The sequence below is a fragment of the Oncorhynchus clarkii genome, unplaced genomic scaffold (assembly GCF_045791955.1).
Source record: "Oncorhynchus clarkii lewisi isolate Uvic-CL-2024 unplaced genomic scaffold, UVic_Ocla_1.0 unplaced_contig_4810_pilon_pilon, whole genome shotgun sequence".
Lineage (NCBI taxonomy): Eukaryota > Metazoa > Chordata > Actinopteri > Salmoniformes > Salmonidae > Oncorhynchus > Oncorhynchus clarkii.
The window spans coordinates 40,858-64,687 of record NW_027261045.1 but is presented as its reverse complement, the minus strand read 5'-3'; the positions used below and the strand labels follow the sequence as shown (position 1 = coordinate 64,687).

Sequence of the window (23,830 nt, the reverse complement as noted above, 5' to 3'; positions counted from 1 at the left end):
TAGTTAGCTAGATTGCTGTTGCTAGCTCATGGGATAAAGTACAAGGTCCTCTACTCCGACAATAAATTCACAGAAAAAACGGTAAAGGAAATGAGTTTCTCGTCATCTCTCCTCCTTCCTTCAGACTTCTTCTCCTTTGGACTTTATATGGCGGTTAGCACCACCTTTACAGCATTACTACAACCGACTGAAGTGTCACATATAAAACAACAGATTAAAACAGTGAACTATGTTTGTACTGAATGAACTAAAGATAAAACAATACATCATATAACATCTCTACACAAAGCAAAATGTTCAAAACCACCATACAACAATATCACAATGTATGTGAATGCATGTCTCTGTACCTTGCTGTGTGTCTCTTCACAGTCCCTGTTGTTCCATAAGGTGTATTTTTACCTGCTTTTTAAATCTGATTCTACTGCTTGCATTAGTTACCTGATGTGGAATAGAGTTCCATGTAGTCATGGCTCTATGTAGTACTGTGCACCTCCCATAATCTTTTCTGGACTTGGGGACTGTGAAGAGACCTCTGGGGCATGTCTTGTGGGGTACGCATTGTTGTCCGAGATGTGTGCTAGTATTTTAAAAACAGACAGCTCGGGACATTCAGCTTGTCAATAAAAACTAGTGTCCCGGTCCTAGAAAGCGGCAGCTTTTAGCTCAGTGCGGATGTTGTCTGTAATCAATGCTTCTGGTTTGGAAATGTACGCACGGGTCACTGGAGATGACGTTGTCGGTGCACTCATTAATGAAGCCGGTGACTGATGTGGTGAACTCCACAAAAACATCGGATGAATCCCGCAACATATTCCAGTCTGTGCTAGAGAAACAGTCCTGTCGCTTAGCAACCGCTTCATCGGACCACTTCTGAATTGAGCGTGTCACTGGTACTTCCTGTTGGAGTTCTTGCTTGTAAGCAGGAATCAAGAGGATAGAGTTATGGTCAGATTTACCAAACGGAGGGCGAGAGAGAGTTTTGTATACATCTCTGTGTGTTGAGTAGAGGTGATCTAGAGTCCCCCCCCCTCGTTGCACAGGTGACATGCTGGTAGAAATTAGGACATGCTGGTAGAAATTAGGACATGCTGGTAGAAATCAGGTTTAAAGGATTTCGGTTTTCCTGCATTAAAAAATCACCGGCCACTAGGAGTGCTGCCTCTGGATGAGCATTTTCTTCTTGGCTTATGGCCCTATATATCTCGTTGAGTACCAGCATCTGCTCTTGGTGGTAAACAGACAGCCATGAAAAATATAGATGAAAACTCTCACCATAGTATGGTCTACAGCTTATCATGAGGTATTCTAACTCGGGTGAGCAGAACGCCCAGACTTCCTTAATATTAGAGATTGCGCACCAGCTTTTGTTAGCAAAGAGACACACCCCCCTACCCTTGAGTTTAGGAGATGCTTCCGTTCTGTCCTGCCAATGCAAAAGCTTCACAGCTATCCTAATAGTGGGCCTGTGATTACTTACTGGAAAAGACTCATTCATTGCGTCATTCAAAACACATCAGTTTATCACCTTGTGGAATAGAAGAAACTGGATTTGTTAAGACCTACAGTTGCACTTTTATTAAATAATTCCCTATTTCTTCTCAAATAAGTTGAAATTGAAAACAACTTTTGGTCTCCACACGTTGTTATTAGATTTTCACCAATGCAGAACAAAATGTAGTTTTTTGAAACAACTTCATTTAGAAAATACAAACAAATGGCCAGGACAAAATGAGGAACTAAAACTTGGTTGTGAAGCCTTTGGCCAAGATAACTGCATATAAACAGTTGCTGTAGCCATCAATGTGCTTGATGCACCTGTTAACCCTCGCAAGGCTGCCGACGGCATCCCTAGCCGCGTCATCAGAGCATGTGCAGACCAGCTGGCTGGTGTGTTTACGGACATATTCAATCTCTCCCTATCCCAGTCTGCTGTCCCCACATGCTTCAAGATGGCCACCATTGTTCCTGTACCCAAGAAAGCAAAGGTAACAGAACTAAATGACTATCACAACACTCACTTCTGTCATCACGAAGTGCTTTGGGAGACTAGTCAAGGATCAAATCACCTCTACCCTGCCTGTCACCCTAGACCCACTTCAATTTGCTTACCGCCCCAATAGATCCACAGACGATGCAACCACCATCACACTGCCCTAACCCATATAGACAAGAGGAATACATATGTAAGAATGCTGGTCATTGAATATAGCTCAGCATTCAACACCATAGTACCCTCCAAGTTGATCATTAAGCTTGAGGCCCTGGGACTGAACCCCAGTCCTGTGCAATTGGGTCCTGGAATTCCTGACGGGTATCCCCCAGGTGATGAAGGTAGGAAACAACACCTTCACTTCGCTGATCATCAACACTGGGGCCCCACAAGGGTGCGTGCTCAGTCCCCTCCTGTACTCCATGCTCACCCATGACCTCCAACTCAATCATCAAGTTCGCAGATGACACAACAGTAGTAGGCTTGATTACCAACAATGATGAGACAGCCTGCAGGGAGGAGGAGAGGGCTCTGGGAGTGTGGTGCCAGGAAAATAACCTCTTATTCAAAGTCAACAAAACAAAGGAAATGATCGTGGACTTCAGGAAAGAGCAGAGAGAGCAGCACCCTATTCACATCGACGGGACCGCAGTGGACAAGGTGGAAAGCTTCAAGTTCCTCGGCATACACATCACTGACTAACTGAGATGGGTCACTCACACAGATAGCGTGGTAAGGAAGGCGTAACATCACCTCTTCAACCTCAGGAGGCTAAAGAAATTTGACTTGTCACCTAAAACCCTCACAAACTTCCCGCGTATCCCCGCCTGGTACAGCAACTGCACCACCACCACCCGCAGGGCTCTCCAGAGGGTGACGCGGTCTGCCTTAAGCATCACGGGGGGAAATTACCTGCCCTCCAGGACAACAACCACCCGAGTCACTGCCTGTTCACCCCTCTATCATCCAGAAGGTGAGGTCAGTACAGGTACATCAAAGCTGGGACCGAGAGACTGAAAAACAGCTTCTATCTCAAGGCCATCAGACTGTTAAATAGCCATCACTAGCACATTAGAGGCTGCTGCCCTATATACATAGACTTGAAATCACTGGCCACTTTAATAAATGGATCACGAGTCACGTTAATAACGTCAAAATATCTTGCATTACCCATCTCCTATGTATATACTGTATCCTACACTATCCTGCTGTATCTTATTCTATACCAATCTGACATTGCTCGTCCATATATTTTTATATTCTTGATTCCATTCCTTTACTAGACGTGTGTATTGGTGAATATGTTGTGTAATTGTTAGATATCTTGTTAGATATTAATGCACTCGTCAGAGGTAGAAGAACAAGCATTTCGCTAAACCCACAATGACATCTGCTAAACGCGTGTTTGTGACCAATAACATTTGATTTGATCTATTGGTAGATGGGTAAACAATACAAAAAAGCAGACATTGAATCTCCCTTTGATCATGGTGAAGTTATTAATTCCACTTTGGACGGTGACCTATTTGTTGAGTAGGCATGGCCAGGTGTAAATGGACCTGTATGGATTAAAACCAAGTTGAAACTGTAGGTGTGGTGGTAGGAGATTCTCAGGGACCTGTGCGGGCAGGGAGTGGTTGTTTATATCGATGACATTCTGATCTACTCGGCCACTCACACCGCGCATGTGTCTCCGGTGCGCAAGGTGCTTGGTAGACTGCTGGAGCATGACCTATACGTCAAGGCTGAGAAATGCGTGTTCTCTAAACGAGCCGTCTCTTTTCTGGGATATCACATTTCCACCTCGGGGTAGTGATGGAGGGGGACCGCAATAGGGCCGTGCGTAATTGGCCGACTCCGACCACGGTAAAGGAGGTGCAGCGGTTTTTGGGTTTTGCCAACTACTACCGGAGGTTTATCCGGGGTTTTGGCCAGATAGCGGCTCCCATAACCTCACTGCTGAAGGGGGGCCCAGTGCGGTTGCAGTGGTCAGCAGAGGCGGATGGAGCATTCAACAAGTTGAAGGCGCTGTTCACTGATGCGCCCGTGTTGGCGCATCCGGACCACTCTCTAGCATTCATAGTGGAGGTGGACGCGTCCGAGGCTGGGGTGGGTGCCGTGCTATCACAGCGCTCGGGTACGCCACCAAAACTCCGCCCCTGCGCTTTCTTCTCAAGGAAGCTCAGCCCAGCGGAGCGTAACTATGATGTGGGGGACCGGGAGTTGCTAGCGGTGGTTAGAGCTCTGAAGGTGTGGAGACACTGGCTTGAGGGGGCTAAACACCCCTTTCTCATCTGGAACGACCACCAGAATCTGGAGTATATTCGGGCAGCTAGGAGACTTAACCCACGTCAGGCAAGGTGGGCCATATTCTTCACCCGGTTCCGGTTTACTTTGTCTTATAGACCGGGCTCCCAGAACGTAAAGGCTGACGCACTGTCCCGCCTTTACGACCCGGAGGATGGGTCCACCGAACCTACTCCCATCCTTCCCGCCTCAAAGCTGGTAGCCCCAGTGGTATGGGAGGTGGACTCGGACATCGAGCGGGCGTTACGGGCTGAACCCGCGCCTCCTCAGTGTCCAGCGGGGCGAAGGTACGTGCCGCTTGGTGTTCGGGACAAACTGATTCGGTGGGCTCATGTCCTACCCTCCTCGGGTCATCCTGGGGTGACGAGGACAGTGGGGAGCCTTCAGGGGAGGTATTGGTGGCCTACGTTGGCTAAGGACGTTAAGGGTTATGTCTCCTCCTGTTCAGTGTGCGCTCAGAGTAAGGCTCCTAGGCACCTTCCTAGAGGGAAGCTACAACCCCTCCCCGTTCCACAGCGGCCATGGTCACATCTGTCCATAGATTTCCTGACCGATCTTCCGCCGTCTCAGGGGAACACCACGGTTCTAGTGATTGTGGATCGGTTCTCTAAGTCCTGCCGTCTCCTCCCGTTGCCCGGTATCCCTACAGCCCTACAGACTGCGGAGGCGTTATTCACCCATGTCTTTCGGCACTACGGGGTGCCGGAGGACATCGTTTCTGATCGGGGCCCCCAATTCACGTCTCGGGTATGGAGAGCGTTCATGGAACGCTTGGGGGTCTCTGTCAGCCTGACCTCCGGTTATCACCCCGAGAGTAATGGGCAGGTGGAGAGAGTGAACCAGGAGGTGGGTAGGTTTCTGCGGTCGTATTGCCAGGATCGGCCAGGGGAGTGGGCACGATACATTTCCTGGGCTGAAATGGCTCAGAACTCCCTACGCCACTCCTCTACTAACGTGTCTCCTTTTCAGTGTGTGTTGGGGTACCAGCCAATCCTGGCACCATGGCATCCGAGCCAGACCGAGGCTCCTGCGGTGGAGGAATGGGTGCAGCGCTCCAAGGAGACCTGGAGGGCCGTCCAGGAATCTCTACGACAAGCGAGTGGACGGCAGAAGAGGAGTGTTGACCGCCACCGCAGTGAGGCCCCCGTGTTTGTACCGGGGGACAGGGTCTGGCTCTCGACCCGAAACCTACCTCTCCGCTTGCCCTGCCGGAAGCTGGGGTCACAGTGTGTAGGGCCCTTTAAAGTCCTGAGGAGAATAAACGAGGTGTGTTATCGATTACAACTCCCTTCCTATTATCGTATTAACCCCTCATTTCATGTGTCTCTCCTCAGGCCGGTGGTAGCTGGTCCCCTGCAGGACAGTGAGGTGCCGGAGGTCCCCCCCCCCCCCCCCTCTGGACATCGAGGGGTCCCCGGCGTACACGATCCGGGCCATTCTGGACTCAAGACGCTGGGTGAGGGGCCTGCAGTACCTCGTGGACTGGGAGGGGTACGGTCCGGAGGAGAGGTGCTGGGTACCGGTGGGGGACATCTTGGATCCATCCATGTTGAGGGATTTCCATCGCCTCCATCCGGATCGCCCTGCACCTCGTCCTCCGGGGCGACCTCGAGGCCGGTGTCGGCGCGCTGCGGGAGCCGCGCGTCAGGGGGGGGGGGGGGGTACTGTCACGAGTCCGACCGAGGGTGTTTCCCCTTCCCGGGCGGGTGGCGCTCGGCGGTCGTCGTCACCGGCCTATTAGCTGCCACTGATTGTTTTTCCTCCCCCTCCTTGTATGTTTAGTGGTAGCACCTGTTTATGTTTAATTAGTTTGTCTTTATTAGACAGCCGGCCCGCCTGGTTGTTGTGCGGGATTATTTCAGTGTAACCTTCGGCTCTGTTGTAGAGGTACGTGTTAGTGCCTGGTCGTGATTTTTTCCATTGTACATTTTGATTCCCTGTGTTTGGGAACGTAACTTTTGTGAGCACCCTGTGGTGCGTTGGTGCTATTAAAAGACACACAGCATTGAACTCTCTGTCTCCTGCATTTGACTCCACACCCACGACACCCGGAGCCTTACACTACCACAATCTATAACAAACATAATTCTTCCAATACATTTGATTCATATTTCCAGACAAATATTAAAACGATGAGTTTGTCTGAACAACTTGTTTCCCAGTTCTATAGCATTTGTCAAACAGGACATGGCAAATGTGACAATATTTAACCAGTGGCCGGCTCAATCTGACACGTTCCTCAGCACATCATTGTAGTAGAGTCAACTGTCATTACATTAGTGTGTGACCTATTTGTTGAGTAGGCATGGCCAGGTGTAAACGGACCTGTATGGATTAAAACCATGTTGAAACTGTAGGTGTGGTGGTAGGAGCCCTCCCTTCAGAGGTTTATTTAGGACTAACAACATGGACCCCAACCCAGAATCCTCCAGCAGACACACCTGAGGAGGACTGTATAAAAAGCCCAGGACTGACCAGACAGAATCACACATCAAGACTCTCCAAAGCATCTCCAGGAACCAAGAAGCCATCTAGAGTATCTCCACTGTCAGATCCAAGGAGCCATCCAGAGTCTCTCCTCTCCACACAACTGAAGATGGAGCAAAGCCCCTCTCTCACCCTGCTGCTGGTGCTGCTGCTGCTGGGCCTCTCTCAGGCCAACCCTCTCATGGAGGATGGAAGTGGACCAGAGATCCTAACAGACAACCCTGAGGCTGTAGACATCACTGAGAGAATTCTGACCACTAATAACGGCTCCAGTCAGTTCCTGTTGGAGGGGGACATGGTGGCACCAACAACCAGAAACGCCATGATTTGCTATAGGTACAACCAACACACACTGAAAACAATATTGTGCAAATTCTACTTTTTAAACTATCTGCATCAGCTTTTTTGAGTATTTCCAACATGGAGTATTTTTATGTTGAACATACTACACTTTTAGTGTTTCAGAAAGTTACATTATCACAAAATATACTTATCTTCATTCAAACCTGCATACAAACATTGAAAGTAGCATTATAAAGTCAAAGAATGTGGAATTACCCACAATCCTGTAAAAACAGAGACAGGTGTCAAAGTTGTTGCTAGAACTTAAGTTGAGGGAAAATTTCCCTTGGAGTTGTTTTTACGTGCATCGTATGTTGATATATTTACATATTTACATTTCAGGTTGGTTAAACGAGTGAAGTAGAGTAAAGTACTAATTATATTGAAGTAAAGATAACAAATATATTTTTTTAGGTCAAAATAATTGTAATTTTTAAATATAATTGACTAACCAGCTGAATGTTATTTTACAGTGCAGGGTGCTTCTGGAAAAAAGGCTCCAACGGATTGGTTGAAGTGCCCTACACAGTGAGCAGTAGCTTCAGTTCCTCTGACAAGCAGGGCATTGAAAACGCCCTACTGGCCTTCACTTCCAAGACCTGCATTCGCTTCGTGCCTTGGCAGAATCAGGTTGACTTCATCAGCTACGAGCCCAGAGACGGGTGCTGGTCCCCTCTTGGGAGAGTGGGAGGCCAACAGACGGTCTCTCTCCAAATGGACGGGTGTGTTTACTTCGGCATCATTCAGCACGAGACTCTCCACGCTCTGGGTTTCCAGCACGAACAAACCAGGAGCGACCGTGACCAGTACGTCACGATCAACTGGAGTAACATCGACTCTAACAATGCCTACAACTTTGATAGATCAAACACCAACAACCTGAACACTCCCTATGACTACAGCTCTGTCATGCACTATGGAAAAACAGCCTTCTCTGTCAACGGGATGGACACCATCACCCCCATCCCCAACCCCAACGTGCCCATCGGCCAGAGACAGGGGTTGTCCACCACGGACATCCTGAGGATCAACAGACTCTACGGCTGCTGAGAGGAAGACATCAAGTCACAGGAGAAAAGTCTGGAAAAGACCAGATGAAGGAAGTCAAGTCTGAAATATATAATGTAATCTTATTGATTTAAAATCATTGTTGAGTTGTAACTTTAAAAAAATGATCATTGCTGTAGTTGTGTAGTTTAATCATATTACGTAATTAATTATCTAAAATAAACAAGATTGAAAGCAGATGCTATTGTGTAATTCCAGTGTTTTATAGTGTGTGCAATGTGTGTGTGAATGAGTGAGTGAGTGAGTGAGTGATAGTTAACAGACTGGGCACAAGTCCTCCATGTCTGTCCTGATCCAAGACATTCTTCCTCCAATCAGCACTAGAGTTACATCACTTCTGTCACAACTACAATGACATCATTTCTATCACCTAAACACAATAAGACACTAGGAATATTCACAACTACAATGACATGAAAGATAATAATTATTTTTGGAAGAGAATGAAGGAGGCTGACAGAGGACAAAATAAATATCTGCTCTGGGAATCTGACAATAAAGCAGAAATAAAAATCAACCACACATTATTTTCTTGTTAAGATTTATACTGTAGATGTCACTGGTTTGGTCTGACAAAATCAGCACTTCAATGTGGAGTCACACGTCCCCCAAAAAATACAGGTTCCTCCTCAAAACTTTTTAAAATGCTGTGCATTGAAGACTAACAAACCAAAACCTTCTGCAGACATGCTGACTACCGTCTCTCTCTATTTATCTTGGATCTTGGAGGGCACTATGGTGTTGAACGCTGAGCTGTAGTCAATGAACAACATTCTTACGTAGGTGTTCCTTTTGTCCAGGTGGGAAAGGGCAGTGTGGAGTGCAATAGAGATTCCATCATCTGTGGATCTGTTGGGGCGGAATGCAAATTGGACTGGGTCTAGGGTTTCTGGGATGATTGTGTTAATGGGTGTCATGCCCAGACTTTCAAATAATTTCATAGCTACAGATGTGAGTGCTACGGGGCGATGATAATTTAAATAGGTTACCATGGTGTTCTTGTGCACAGGGACTATGGTGGTCTGCTTGAAAAATGTAGGTCTTACAGACTGGGTCAGGGAGAGGTTGAAAATGTCAGTGAATACACTTGTCAGCGCATGCTCGGAGAACACGTCCTGGTAATCCGTCTGACCCTACGGGCTTGTGAACTTTCAACTGTTTAAAAAGATCACATCGGCTACGGAAAGCATGAACACAAAGTCATCCAGAACAGCTGGTGTTCTCACGCATGGTTCAGTGTTGTTCGACTCAGAGCAAGCGTAGCATGCATTTAGCACATCTGGTAGGCTTGTGTCACTGGGCAGCTCGTGGCTGGGTTCCCCTTTGTAATCCTTAATAGTTTGGAAGCCCTGTATTCGCTCACAAGTTGATTTTGTTCACCCACACCAGACGCAATCAGGAGGAACAATTATATTAATTTGGGGACAGGTCAAAAAGCATTGAACATTTATGGCAATTTAGTTAGCTAGATTGCTGTTGCTAGCTCATGGGATAAAGCACAAGGTCCTCTACTCCGACAATAAATTCACAGAAAAAACGGTAAAGGAAATGAGTTTCTCGTCATCTCTCCTCCTTCCTTCAGACTTCTTGTCCTTTGGACTTTATATGGCGGTTAGCAACCACCTTTACAGCATTACTACAACCGACTGAAGTGTCACATATAAAACAACAGATTAAAACAGTGAACTATGTTTGTACTGAATGAACTAAAGATAAAACAGTACATCATATAACATCTCTACACAAAGCAAAATGTTCAAAACCACCATACAACAATATCACAATGTATGTGAATGCATGTCTCTGTAGCTTGCTGTGTGTGTCTTCACAGTCCCTGTTGTTCCATAAGGTGTATTTTTACCTGCTTTTTAAATCTGATTCTACTGCTTGAATTAGTTACCTGATGTGGAATAGAGTTCCATGTAGTCATGGCTCTATGTAGTACTGTGCGCCTCCCATAATCTTTTCTGGACTTGGGGACTGTGAAGAGACCTCTGGGGCATGTCTTGTGGGGTACGCATTGTTGTCCGAGATGTGTGCTAGTATTTTAAAAACAGACAGCTCGGTACATTCAGCTTGTCAATAAAAACTAGTGTCCCGGTCCTAGAAAGCTCTAGCATTTAGCTCAGTGCGGATGTTGTCTGTAATCAATGGCTTCTGGTTTGGAAATGTACGCACGGGTTACTGGAGATGACGTTGTCGATGCACTTATTAACCTCTCTAGGGTATGTGGGACATCTGGCCATCTGACCAACATCCAGTGAGGTTGCAGAGCGCCAAATTCAATTACAGAAATGCTCATTATAAAAATTCAGAAAACAAAACATGTTTTACATAGGTTTAAAGATGAACTTCTTGTTAAACCAACCACAGTGTCATATTTATAAAATGCTTTTCGGCGAAAGCATACCTAGCCCAGAACATACCTAGCCCAGAACATAGCCCAGTTGACAAAATATTACAAACAGTAACCAGCCAAGCAGAAGCGTTACAAAACTCAGAAATAGAGATAAAATGAATCCCTTAGCTTTGATGATCTTCATATGGTGGCAATCAGAAGACATTAATTTACTCAATAAATGTTCCTTTTGTTCAATGATGTCTCTTTATATCCAAAAACCTCAGTTTTGTTAGCGTGTTTTCTTCAGTAATCCACAGGCTCAAACTCAGTCAAAACAATCAGACAAAAAAATCCAAATTGTATCCGTAAAGTTCATAGAAACATGTCAAACGATGTCTATATTCAATCCTCAGGTTGTTTTTAGCCTAAATGATCTCTAATATTTCAACCGGACAATAACGTTGTCAATATAAAAGGTAAACAAGAAATGCACATGCGCCTGAAAAAACGCTGCGTCACCTTAGGGTCCACTCGTTCAGACTGGTCTTACTCCCTCATTTATAAGAATACAAGCCTGAAACGATTTCTAAAGACTGTTGACATCTAGTGGAAGGCATAGGAACTGCAAACGGAGTCCTAAGTCAATGGATGGAGTAATGGCATTGAATAGAAAACTACAAGACCACAAAAAAAACTACTTCCTGAATGGATTTGTCTTCGCCTGATAAATCAGTTCTGTTATACTCACAGACACTATTGTAACAGTTTTGGAAACTTTAGAGTGTTTTCTATCCAAATCTACCAGTTATATGCATATCATATCTTCTGGGCCCGAGTAGCAGGCTGTTTAATTTGGGCATGCTTTTCATCCAAAATTCCGAATGCTGCCCCCTACCCTAGAGAGGTCAATGAAGCCGGTGACTGATGTGGTGAACTCCACAAAAACATCGGATGAATCCCGCAACATATTCCAGTCTGTGCTAGAGAAACAGTCCTGTCGCTTAGCAACCGCTTCATCGGACCACTTCTGAATTGAGCGTGTCACTGGTACTTCCTGTTTGAGTTCTTGCTTGTAAGCAGGAATCAAGAGGATAGTGTTATAGTCAGATTTACCAAATGGAGGGCGAGAGAGAGTTTTGTATACATCTCTGTGTGTTGAGTAGAGGTGATCTAGAGTTCGTCCGCCCCCCCCTCTCGTTGCACAGGTGACAAGCTGGTAGAAATTAGGACATGCTGGTAGAAATCAGGTTTAAAGGATTTCGGTTTTCCTGTATTAAAAAAAATCACCGGCCACTAGGAGTGCTGCCTCTGGATGAGCATTTTCTTCTTGGCCTTTGGCCCTATATATCTCGTTGAGTACCAGCATCTGCTTTTGGTGGTAAATAGACAGCCATGAAAAATATAGATGAAAACTCTCATCCAGACTTCCTTAATATTAGAGATTGCGCACCAGCTGTTGTTAGCAAAGAGACACCCCCCCCACCCACCCTTGAGTTTAGGAGATGCTTCCGTTCTGTCCTGCCGATGCAAAAGCTTCACAGCTATCCTAATAGTGGGCCTGTGATTACTTACTGGAAAAGACTCATTCATTGCGTCATTCAAAACACATCAGTTTATCACCTTGTGGAATAGAAGAAACTGGATTTGTTAAGACCTACAGTTGCACTTTTATTAAATAATTCCCTATTTCTTCTCAAATAAGTTGAAATTGAAAACAACTTTTGGTCTCCACACGTTGTTATTAGATTTTCACCAATGCAGAACAAAATTGAGTTTTTTGAAACAACTTCATTTAGAAAATACAAACAAATGGCCAGGACAAAATGAGGAACTAAAACTTGGTTGTGAAGCCTTTGGCCAAGATAACTGCTGGCAAACAGTTGCTGTAGCCATCAATGTGCTTGATGCACCTGTTAACCCTCGCAAGGCTGCCGACCCAGACGGCATCCCCAGCCGCGTCATCAGAGCATGTGCAGACCAGCTGGCTGGTGTGTTTATGGACATATTAAATCTCTCCCTATCCCAGTCTGCTGTCCCCACATGCTTCAAGATGGCCACCATTGTTCCTGTACCCAAGAAAGCAAAGGTAACAGAACTAAATGACTATCGCCCCGTAACACTCACTTCTGTCATCACGAAGTGCTTTGGGAGACTAGTCAAGGATCAAATCACCTCTACCCTGCCTGTCACCCTAGACCCACTTCAATTTGCTTACCGCCCCAATAGATCCACAGACGATGCAACCACCATCACACTGCACACTGCCCTAACCCATATAGACAAGAGGAATACATATGTAAGAATGCTGGTCATTGACTATAGCTCAGCATTCAACACCATAGTACCCTCCAAGTTGATCATTAAGCTTGAGGCCCTGGGACTGAACCCCAGTCCTGTGCAATTGGGTCCTGGAATTCCTGACGGGCCTCCCCCAGGTGATGAAGGTAGGAAACAACACCTTCACTTCGCTGATCATCAACACTGGGGCCCCACAAGGGTGCGTGCTCAGTCCCCTCCTGTACTCCATGCTCACCCATGACCTCCAACTCAATCATCAAGTTCGCAGATGACACAACAGTAGTAGGCTTGATTACCAACAATGATGAGACAGCCTGCAGGGAGGAGGAGAGGGCTCTGGGAGTGTGGTGCCAGGAAAATAACCTCTTATTCAAAGTCAACAAAACAAAGGAAAATGTTGTGGACTTCAGGAAAGAGCAGAGAGAGCAGCACCCTATTCACATCGACGGGACCGCAGTGGACAAGGTGGAAAGCTTCAAGTTCCTCGGCATACACATCACTGACTAACTGAGATGGGTCACTCACACAGATGGCGTGGTAAGGAAGGTGTAACATCAACTCTTCAACCTCAGGAGGCTAAAGAAATTTGACTTGTCACCTAAAACCCTCACAAACTTTTACAGATGCACAATCGAGAGCATTCTGTCGGGCTGTATCCCCGCCTGGTACGGCAACTGCACCACCTGCACCTGCAGGACTCTCCAGAGGGTTACGCGGTCTGCCTTAAGCATCACGGGGAGAAATTACCTGCCCTCCAGGACAACAACCACCCGAGTCACTGCCAATTTACTCCTCTATCATCCAGAAGGTGAGGTCAGTACAGGTACATCAAAGCTGGGACAGAGAGACTGAAAAACAGCTTCTATCTCAAGGCCATCAGACTGTTAAATAGCCATCACTAGCACATTAGAGGCTGCTGCCCTATATACATAGACTTGAAATCCCTGGCCACTTTAATAAATGGATCACGAGTCACTTTAATAACGTCAAAATATCTTGCATTACCCATCTCCTATGTATATACTGTATCCTACACTATCCTGCTGTATCTTATTCTATACCAATCTGACATTGCTCGTCCATATATTTTTATATTCTTGATTCCATTCCTTTACTAGACGTGTGTATTGGTGAATATGTTGTGTAATTGTTAGATATCTTGTTAGATATTAATGCACTCGTCAGAGGTAGAAGAACAAGCATTTCGCTAAACCCACAATGACATCTGCTAAACGCGTGTTTGTGACCAATAACATTTGATTTGATCTATTGGTAGATGGGTAAACAATACAAAAAAGCAGACATTGAATTTCCCTTTGATCATGGTGAAGTTATTAATTACACTTTGGATGGTGTATCAGTACACCAAGTCACTACAAAGATATAGTCGTCCCTCCTAACTGAGTTGCCAGAGAGGAAGGAAACCGCTCATGGTGAAGTTATTAATTCCACTTTGGATGGTGACCTATTTGTTGAGTAGGCATGACCAGGTGTAAATGGACCTGTATGGATTAAAACCATGTTGAAACTGTAGGTGTGGTGGTAGGAGATTCTCAGGGACCTGTGCGGGCAGGGAGTGTTTGTTTATATCGATGACATTCTGATCTACTCGGCCACTCACACCGCGCATGTGTCTCTGGTGCGCAAGGTGCTTGGTAGACTGCTGGAGCATGACCTATACGTCAAGGCGGAGAAATGCGTGTTCTCTAAACGAGCCGTCTCTTTTCTGGGATATCGCATTTCCACCTCGGGGTAGTGATGGAGGGGGACCGCATTAGGGCCGTGCGTAATTGGCCGACTCCGACCACGGTAAAGGAGGTGCAGCGTTTTTTGGGTTTTGCCAACTACTACCGGAGGTTTATCCGGGGTTTTGGCCAGATAGCGGCTCCCATAACCTCACTGCTGAAGGGGGGCCCGGTGCGGTTGCAGTGGTCAGCAGAGGCGGACGGAGCATTCAACAAGTTGAAGGCGCTGTTCACTGATGTGCCCGTGTTGGCGCATCCGTACCACTCTCTAGCATTCATAGTGGAGGTGGACGCGTCCGAGGCTGGGGTGGGTGCCGTGCTATCACAGCGCTCGGGTACGCCACCAAAACTCCGCCCCTGCGCTTTCTTCTCAAGGAAGCTCAGCCCAGCGGAGCGTAACTATGATGTGGGGGACCGGGAGTTGCTAGTGGTTAGAGCTCTGAAGGTGTGGAGACACTGGCTTGAGGGGGCTAAACACCCCTTTCTCATCTGGAACGACCACCAGAATCTGGAGTATATTCGGGCAGCTAGAAGACTTAACCCACGTCAGGCAAGGTGGGCCATATTCTTCACCCGGTTCCGGTTTACTTTGTCTTATAGACCGGGCTCCCAGAAAGTAAAGGCTGACGCACTGTCCCGCCTTTACGACCCGGAGGATGGGTCCACCGAACCTACTCCCATCCTTCCCGCCTCAAAGCTGGTAGCCCCAGTGGTATGGGAGGAGTACTCGGACATCGAGCGGGCGTTACGGGCTGAACCCACGCCTCCTCAGTGTCCAGCGGGGCGAAGGTACGTGCCGCTTGGTGTTCGGGACAAACTGATTCGGTGGGCTCACGTCCTACCCTCCTCGGGTCATCCTGGGGTGACGAGGACAGTGGGGAGCCTTCAGGGGAGGTATTGGTGGCCTACGTTGGCTAAGGACGTTAAGGGTTATGTCTCCTCATGTTCAGTGTGCGCTCAGAGTAAGGCTCCTAGGCACCTTCCTAGAGGGAAGCTACAACCCCTCCCCGTTCCACAGCGGCCATGGTCACATCTGTCCATAGATTTCCTGACCGATCTTCCGCCGTCTCAGGGGAACACCACGGTTCTAGTGATTGTGGATCGGTTCTCTAAGTCCTGCCGTCTCCTCCCGTTGCCCGGTATCCCTACAGCCCTACAGACTGCGGAGGCGTTATTCACCCATGTCTTTCGGCACTACGGGGTGCCGGAGGACATCGTTTCTGATCGGGGCCCCCAATTCACGTCTCGGGTATGAAGAGCGTTCATGGAACGCTTGGGGGTCTCTGTCAGCCTGACCTCCGGTTATCACCCCGAGAGTAATGGGCAGGTGGAGAGAGTGAACCAGGAGGTGGGTAGGTTTCTGCGGTCGTATTGCCAGGATCGGCCAGGGGAGTGGGCACGATACATTTCCTGGGCTGAAATGGCTCAGAACTCCCTACGCCACTCCTCTACTAACGTGTCCCCTTTTCAGTGTGTGTTGGGGTACCAGCCGATCCTGGCACCATGGCATCCGAGCCAGACCGAGGCTCCTGCGGTGGAGGAATGGGTGCAGCACTCCAAGGAGACCTGGAGGGGCGTCCAGGAATCTCTACGACAAGCGAGTGGACGGCAGAAGAGGAGTGCTGACCGCCACCGCAGTGAGGCCCCTGTGTTTGTACCGGGGGACAGGGTCTGGCTCTCGACCCGAAACCTACCTCTCCGCTTGCCCTGCCGGAAGCTGGGTCCGCAGTGTGTAGGGCCCTTTAAAGTCCTGAGGAGGATAAACGAGGTGTGTTATCGATTACAACTCCCTTCCTATTATCGTATTAACCCCTCGTTTCATGTGTCTCTCCTCAGCCCGGTGGTAGCTGGTCCCCTGCAGGACAGTGAGGTGCCGGAGGTCCCTCCCCCCCCCCTCTGGACATCGAGGGGTCCCCGGCGTACACGATCCGGGCCATTCTGGACTCAAGACGCCGGGTGAGGGGCCTGCAGTACCTCGTGGACTGGGAGGGGTACGGTCCGGAGGAGAGGTGCTGGGTACCGGTGGGGGACATCTTGGATCCATCCATGTTGAGGGATTTCCATCGCCTCCATCCGGATCGCCCTGCACCTCGTCCTCCGGGGCGACCTCGAGGCCGGTGTCGGCGCGCTGCGGGAGCCGCGCGTCGGGAGGGGGGGGGGGGGGGGTACTGTCACGAGTCCGACCGAGGGTGTTTCCCCTTCCCGGGCGGGTGGCGCTCGGCGGTCGTCGTCACCGGCCTATTAGCTGCCACTGATTGTCTTTCCTCCCCCTCCTTGTATGTTGAGTGGTAGCACCTGTTTATGTTTAATTAGTTTGTCTTTATTAGACAGCCGGCCCGCCTGGTTGTTGTGCGGGATTATTTCAGTGTAACCTTCGGCTCTGTTGTAGAGGTACGTGTTAGTGCCTGGTCGTGATTTTTTCCATTGTACATTTTGATTCCCTGTGTTTGGGAACGTAACTTTTGTGAGCACCCTGTGGTGCGTTGGTGCTATTAAAAGACACACAGCATTGAACTCTCTGTCTCCTGCATTTGACTCCACACCCACGACACCCGGAGCCTTACACTACCACAATCTATAACAAACATAATTCTTCCAATACATTTGATTCATATTCCCAGACAAATATTAAAACGATGAGTTTGTCTGAACAACTTGTTTCCCTGTTCTATAGCATTTGTCAAACAGGACATGGCAAATGTGACAATATTTAACCAGTGGCCTGCTCAATCTGACACGTTCCTCAGCACATCATTGTAGTAGAGTCAACTGTCATTACATTAGTGTGTGACCTATTTGTTGAGTAGGCATGGCCAGGTGTAAATGGACCTGTATGGATTAAAACCATGTTGAAACTGTAGGTGTGGTGGTGGAGCCCTCCCTTCAGAGGTTTATTTAGGACTAACAACATGGACCCCAACCCAGAATCCTCCAGCAGACACACCTGAGGAGGACTGTATAAAAAGCCCAGGACTGACCAGACAGAATCACACATCAAGACTCTCCAAAGCATCTCCAGGACCAAGAAGCCATCTAGAGTATCTCCACTGTCAGATCCAAGGAGCCATCCAGAGTCTCTCCTCTCCACACAACTGAAGATGGAGCAAAGCCCCTCTCTCACCTTGCTGCTGCTGCTGCTGCTGGGCCTCTCTCAGGCCAACCCTCTCATGGAGGATGGAAGTGGACCAGAGATCCTAACAGACGACCCTGAGGCTGTAGACATCACTGAGAGAATTCTGACCACTAATAACGGCTCCAGTCAGTTCCTGTTGGAGGGGGACATGGTGGCACCAACAACCAGAAACGCCATGATTTGCTATAGGTACAACCAACACACACTGAAAACAATATTGTGCGAATTCTACTTTTAAAACTATCTGCATCAGCTTATTTAGTATGTCCAACATGAGGCATTTTTATGTTGAATATACATCACGTTTAGTGTTTCAGAAAGTTGCATGATCACAAAATATACTTCGCTTCGTTCAAACCTGCATACAAACATTGTGTAGGAAGTAGCATTATAAAGTCAAAAGAATGTGGCATTACCCACAATCCTCTAAAAACAGAGCCAGGTGTCAAAGTTGTTGCTAGAACTTAAAGTTTGTAAGTTGAGGGAACATTTCCCTTGGAGTTGTTTTTACGTGCATCTTATGTTGATATATTTACATATTTACATTTTAGGTTGGTTAAACGAGTGAAGTAGAGTAAAGGACTAATTAAATTGAAGTAAAGATAACAAATATATTTTTTAGGTCAAAATAATTGTATTTTCAAATATAATGGACTAACCAGCTGAGTGTCATTTTACAGTGCAGGGTGCTTCTGGAAAAAAGGCTCCAACGGACTGGTTGAAGTGCCCTACACAGTGAGCAGTAGCTTCAGTTCCTCTGACAAGCAGGGCATTGAAAACGCCCTCCGGGCCTTCCCTTCCAAGACCTGCATTCGCTTCGTGCCTCGGCAGAATCAGGTTGACTTCATCAGCTACGAGCCCAGAGACGGGTGCTGGTCCTCTCTTGGGAGAGTGGGAGGCCAACAGACAGTCTCTCTCCAAATGAACGGGTGTGTTTACTTCGGCATCATTCAGCACGAGACTCTCCACGCTCTGGGCTTCCAGCACGAACAAACCAGGAGCGACCGTGACCAGTACGTCACGATCAACTGGAGTAACATCGACTCTAACAATGCCTACAACTTTGATAGATCAAACACCAACAACCTGAACACTCCCTATGACTACAGCTCTGTCATGCACTATGGAAAAACAGCCTTCTCTGTCAACGGGATGGACACCATCACCCCCATCCCCAACCCCAACGTGCCCATCGGCCAGAGACAGGGGTTGTCCACCACGGACATCCTGAGGATCAACAGACTCTACGGCTGCTGAGAGGAAGACATCAAGTCATAGGAGAAAAGTCTGGAAAAGACCAGATGAAGGAAGTCAAGTCTGACATATATAATGTAATCTTAATGAATTAAAATCATTGTTGAGTTGTTACTTTTAAAAAAGATCATTGCTGTAGTTGTGTAGTTCTCAAATTATTTGAATCATATGACTTAATTAATTATCTAAAATAAACAAGATTGAAAGCAGATGCTATTGTTTAATTCTAGTGTTTTCTAGTGTGTGTGTGTGTGTGTGTGTGTGTGTGTGTGTGTGTGTGAGTGAGTGAGTGAGTGAGTGAGTGAGTGAGTGATAGTTAACAGACTGGGCACAAGTCCTCCATGTCTGTCCTGATCCAAGACATTCTTCCTCCAATCAGCACTAGAGTTACATCACTTCTGTCACAACTACAATGACATCATTTATCTCACCTAAACACAATAAGACACTAGGAATATTCACAACTACAATGACATGAAAGATAATAATTATTTTTGGAAGAGAATGAAGGAGGCTGACAGAGGACAACATAAATATCTGCACTGGGAATCTGACAACAAAGCAGAAATAAAAATCAACCACACGTTATTTTCTTGTTAAGATTTATACTGTAGATGTCACTGGTTTGGTCTGACAAAATCATCACTTCAAAGTGGAGTCACACGTCCCCAAAAAAATACAGGTTTCTCCTCAAAATGTTTTAAAATACTGTGCATTTTAAACACTAACAAACCAAAAACGTTCTGCAGACATGCTGACATCTCTCTCTATTTAGTTTGGATCTCTGTCTTTTTATCTCCCTTATACCACCACCAAACAAAACAAAGTTGTGTGATGGGGGATTTCTATTGGAGAAGCAGTTTTCACACTGTACTGTCTATGACGGTAGTCTGAAATGTAGAGAATCACCCTACTGAGACCTTAAAGACGTCCCCCCAGTGATTAGTCCTGTTGAAAAGTAGAGAATCACCCTACTGAGACCTTAAAGACGTCCCCCAGTGATTCGTCCTGTTGAAATGTAGAGAATCACACTACTGAGACCTTAAAGACGTCCCCCAGTGATTCGTCCTGTTGAAATGCAGAGAATCACCCTACTGAGACCTTAAAGACGTCCCTCCAGTGAGACCTTAAAGACGTCCCCCCAGTGAGACCTTAAAGACGTCCCCCCAGTGAGACCTTAAAGACGTCCCTCTAGTGATTAGTCCTGTTGAAAAGTAGAGAATCACCCTACTGAGACCTTAAAGACGTCCCCCCAGTAAGATCTTAATGACGTCCCTCCAGTGAGACCTTAAAGACGTCCCTCCAGTGAGACCTTAAAGACGTCCCCCAGTGAGACCTTAAAGACGTCCCTCCAGTGAGACCTTAAAGACGTCCCCCAGTGAGACCTTAAAGACGTCCCTCCAGTGAGACCTTAAAGACGTCCCCCAGTGAGACCTTAAAGACGTCCCTCCAGTGAGACCTTAAAGACGTCCCCCAGTGAGACCTTAAAGACGTCCCTCCAGTGAGACCTTAAAGACGTCCCTCCAGTGAGACCTTAAAGACGTCCCCCAGTGAGACCTTAAAGACGTCCCCCCAATGAGACCTTAAAGACGTCCCCCCAGTGAGACCTTAAAGACGTCCCCCCCAGTGAGACCTTAAAGACGTCCCCCCAGTGAGACCTTAAAGACGTCCCCCCAGTGAGACCTTAAAGACGTCCCCCCAGTGAGACCTTAAAGAGGTCCCCCCAGTGAGACCTTAAAGACGTCCCCCCAGTGAGACCTTAAAGACGTCCCCCAGTGAGACCTTAAAGACGTCCCCCAGTGAGACCTTAAAGACGTCCCCCAGTGAGACCTTAAAGACGTCCCCCCAGTGAGACCTTAAAGACGTCCCTCCAGTGAGACCTTAAAGACGTCCCCCCCAGTGAGACCTTAAAGACGTCCCCCCAGTGAGACCTTAAAGACGTCCCCCCAGTGAGACCTTAAAGACGTCCCCCCAGTGAGACCTTAAAGACGTCCCCCCCAGTGAGACCTTAAAGACGTCCCCCCAGTGAGACCTTAAAGACGTCCCCCCAGTGAGACCTTAAAGACGTCCCCCCAGTGAGACCTTAAAGACGTCCCCCAGTGAGACCTTAAAGACGTCCCTCCAGTGAGACCTTAAAGACGTCCCCCCAGTGAGACCTTAAAGACGTCCCCCCCAGTGAGACCTTAAAGACGTCCCCCCCAGTGAGACCTTAAAGACGTCCCCCCCAGTGAGACCTTAAAGACGTCCCCCCAGTGATTAGTCCTGTTGAATAGTAGAAATACACTAAAGGGTAAAAACATTTGGTTTTTAGCAAAATAGTGTTTTTTTTTGTTTGTTTGTTGAGTTGGTCTGATGGGGATTTGTGATGAGAACAAAATAAGAAAAGTCCCCCCCCCCCCCCACCACCACCACCTAGACCACCTATTGAGATGTGCCTCTTGTTAACCTCTACGGGGATCGGTGTACCGCGGGACGGTTGAGCTAACGTGCGGTAATGTGATTAGCATGACGTTGTAAGTAAAAAAATATATATAAATTTCCCGGGACATAGACATGTCTGACAACATCAGAAAGCTTAAATTCTTGTTCATCTAAATGCACTGTCCAATTTATTGTTATTTTACCTTTATTTAACCAGGCAAGTCAGTTAAGAATAAATTATTATTTTCAATGACAACCTAGTGGGTTAACATTCTGTTCAGGAGCAGAACGACAGATTTGTACCTTGTTAGCTCGGGGGTTTGAACTTGCAACCTTCGGGTTACGATTCCAACGCTCTAACCACTAGGCTACTCTGCCGCTATTACAGCTATTAGTAGCTATTACAGGAGAGTTGTTTGAGGAGAGTGCACAACAACACACTGTTATCACGGCAACTGGTTTGATACAGTGGTTTAAAGTACTTAAGTAGTACTTAAAAGTATATTTACTTAAGTAGTTTTTGGGGGGGTCTGTACTGTAATCTGTACTTTACTATTTATATTTGACAACTTTTACTGCATTTACATTCCTAAAGAAAATAAGGTACTCCTTACAGTTTCCTTGACAGCCAACAGTACTCGTTACATTTTTTTTAATGATTGGCAGGACAGGAAAATTGTCTAATTCATACACTTATCAAGAGATTATCCCTGGTCATCCCTACTGCCTCTGATCTGGAGGACTCACTAAACAGAGAACATCCCTGGTCATCCCTACTGCATCTGATCTGGAGAACTCACTAAACAGAGATGCTTTGTTTGTAAATTATGTATTTGTGTTGAACTGTGAACCTGGCTATCCGTAAATAAAAAAACAGTTAACAGAGTTAACAGACTGGGCACACAAGTCCTCCATGTCCTCCATGTCTGTCCTGATCCAAGACATTCTTCCTCCAATCAGCACTAGAGTTACATCACTTCTGTCACAACTACAATGACATCATTTCTCTCACCTAAACGCAATAAGACACTAGGAATATTCACAACTACAATGACATCATTTCTCTCACCTAAACACAATAAAGACACTAGGAATATACACAAATACAATGACATGAATAGAGGGCTGGGAAGAAAAAAAAACACTAATAATTATTTAAGGAAGAAAAGAATCAGTGAGGCTGACATGAGAAAAGAAATATATGCAGTGGAAATCCAGCTATTGAGATGCGGCTCTTGTTAAATTAACCAGGTGTTAAAATTAGGTGAAAAGGAGACTGAAACAGGACTTTAAAAAGAGCTTCAGCTGCTGTTTGGACGCAGCTCAGAAGGCCGGAGTCCATCTGGCAACACAGAGACCTGCCTGGTGAATACAACCAGGGGTGGAGGACACAGCTGTATATCCTCTATTTGTTTTGTTTATATTGGCAGAAGTAATGAAATGTACAGTATTCACACGGGGTAGTAGGGTATTCACAGGGGGGTAAAAGGGTAATAGGGTACACACAGGGGGTAATAGAGTAGTAGGGTATTCACAGGGGATAATATGGTATTCCCAGGGGGTAAAAGTGCAGTAGGTTATTCACAAGGGGTAAGAGAGTAGTAGGGTATTCACAGGGGGTAATAGAGTAGTAGGTTATTCACAAGGGGTAAGAGAGTAGTAGGGTATTCACAGGGGGTAATAGAGTAGTAGGGTATTCACAGGGGGTAATAGAGTAGTAGGGTATTCACAGGGGGTAATAGAGTAGTAGGGTATTCACAGGGGGTAATAGAGTAGTAGGGTATTCACAGGGGGTAATAGAGTAGTAGGGTATTCACAGGGGGTAATAGAGTAGTAGGGTAGTCACAGGGGGTAATAGAGTAGTAGGGTATTCACAGGGACTAATAGAGTAGTAGGGTATTCACAGGGGGTAATAGAGTAGTAGGGTATTCACAGGGGCTAATAGAGTAGTAGGGTATTCACAGGGGCTAATAGAGTAGTAGGGTATTCACAGGGGCTAATAGAGTAGTAGGGTATTCACAGGGGGTAACATATTAGTAGGGTATTCACAGGGGGTAATAGTGTAGTAGGGTATTCACAGGGGGTATTAGAGTAGTAGGGTATTCACAGGGGGTAAGAGAGTAGTAGGGTATTCACAGGGGGTAATAGTGTAGTAGGGTATTCACAGGGGCTAATAGAGTAGTAGGGTATTCACAGGGGGTAACATATTAGTAGGGTATTCACAGTGGGTCACAGAGTATTAGCATCCCATGATAGTTGATAATCCCAGTCATATTAACAACCCATGAGAGTTGATAATCCCAGTCATATTAACAACCCATGATAGTTGTTGATAATCTCAGTCATATTAACAACCCATGATAGTTGATGATAATCCCAGTCATATTAGCAACCCATGATAGTTGTTGATAATCCCAGTCATATTAACAACCCATGATAGT

At 46.6% G+C, this 23,830-nt stretch overlaps 2 protein-coding genes across 2 annotated transcripts; both read left to right on the top strand.

The window, feature by feature from the left end:
* The first annotated feature begins 6,887 nt into the window (after positions 1-6,887).
* On the top strand, positions 6,888-8,649 carry LOC139403925 (hatching enzyme 1.2-like). Its single transcript, XM_071147131.1, has 2 exons — positions 6,888-7,123; positions 7,603-8,649. The coding sequence occupies exons 1-2, from the start codon at positions 6,897-6,899 to the stop codon at positions 8,177-8,179; spliced, it is 804 nt and encodes a 267-aa protein (XP_071003232.1). The 5' UTR covers positions 6,888-6,896; the 3' UTR covers positions 8,180-8,649.
* Positions 8,650-17,670: 9,021 nt separating this feature from the next.
* On the top strand, positions 17,671-19,399 carry LOC139403928 (hatching enzyme 1.2-like). The gene is made up of 2 exons (XM_071147134.1): positions 17,671-17,903; positions 18,395-19,399. Exons 1-2 carry the CDS (start codon positions 17,680-17,682, stop codon positions 18,969-18,971), a joined length of 801 nt encoding a protein of 266 aa, XP_071003235.1. The 5' UTR covers positions 17,671-17,679; the 3' UTR covers positions 18,972-19,399.
* The last annotated feature ends 4,431 nt before the right edge of the window (positions 19,400-23,830 follow it).

Excerpts from the sequence above, each read along its gene's own strand:
- LOC139403925 (XM_071147131.1), top strand. The coding sequence starts at position 6,897 with ATGGAGCAAAGCCCCTCTCTCACCCTGCTGCTGGTGCTGCTGCTGCTG. Across the intron at positions 7,124-7,602 it reads AACGCCATGATTTGCTATAG|TGCAGGGTGCTTCTGGAAAA; the intron begins GTACAACCAACA and ends GTTATTTTACAG.
- LOC139403928 (XM_071147134.1), top strand. The coding sequence starts at position 17,680 with ATGGAGCAAAGCCCCTCTCTCACCTTGCTGCTGCTGCTGCTGCTGGGC. Across the intron at positions 17,904-18,394 it reads AACGCCATGATTTGCTATAG|TGCAGGGTGCTTCTGGAAAA; the intron begins GTACAACCAACA and ends GTCATTTTACAG.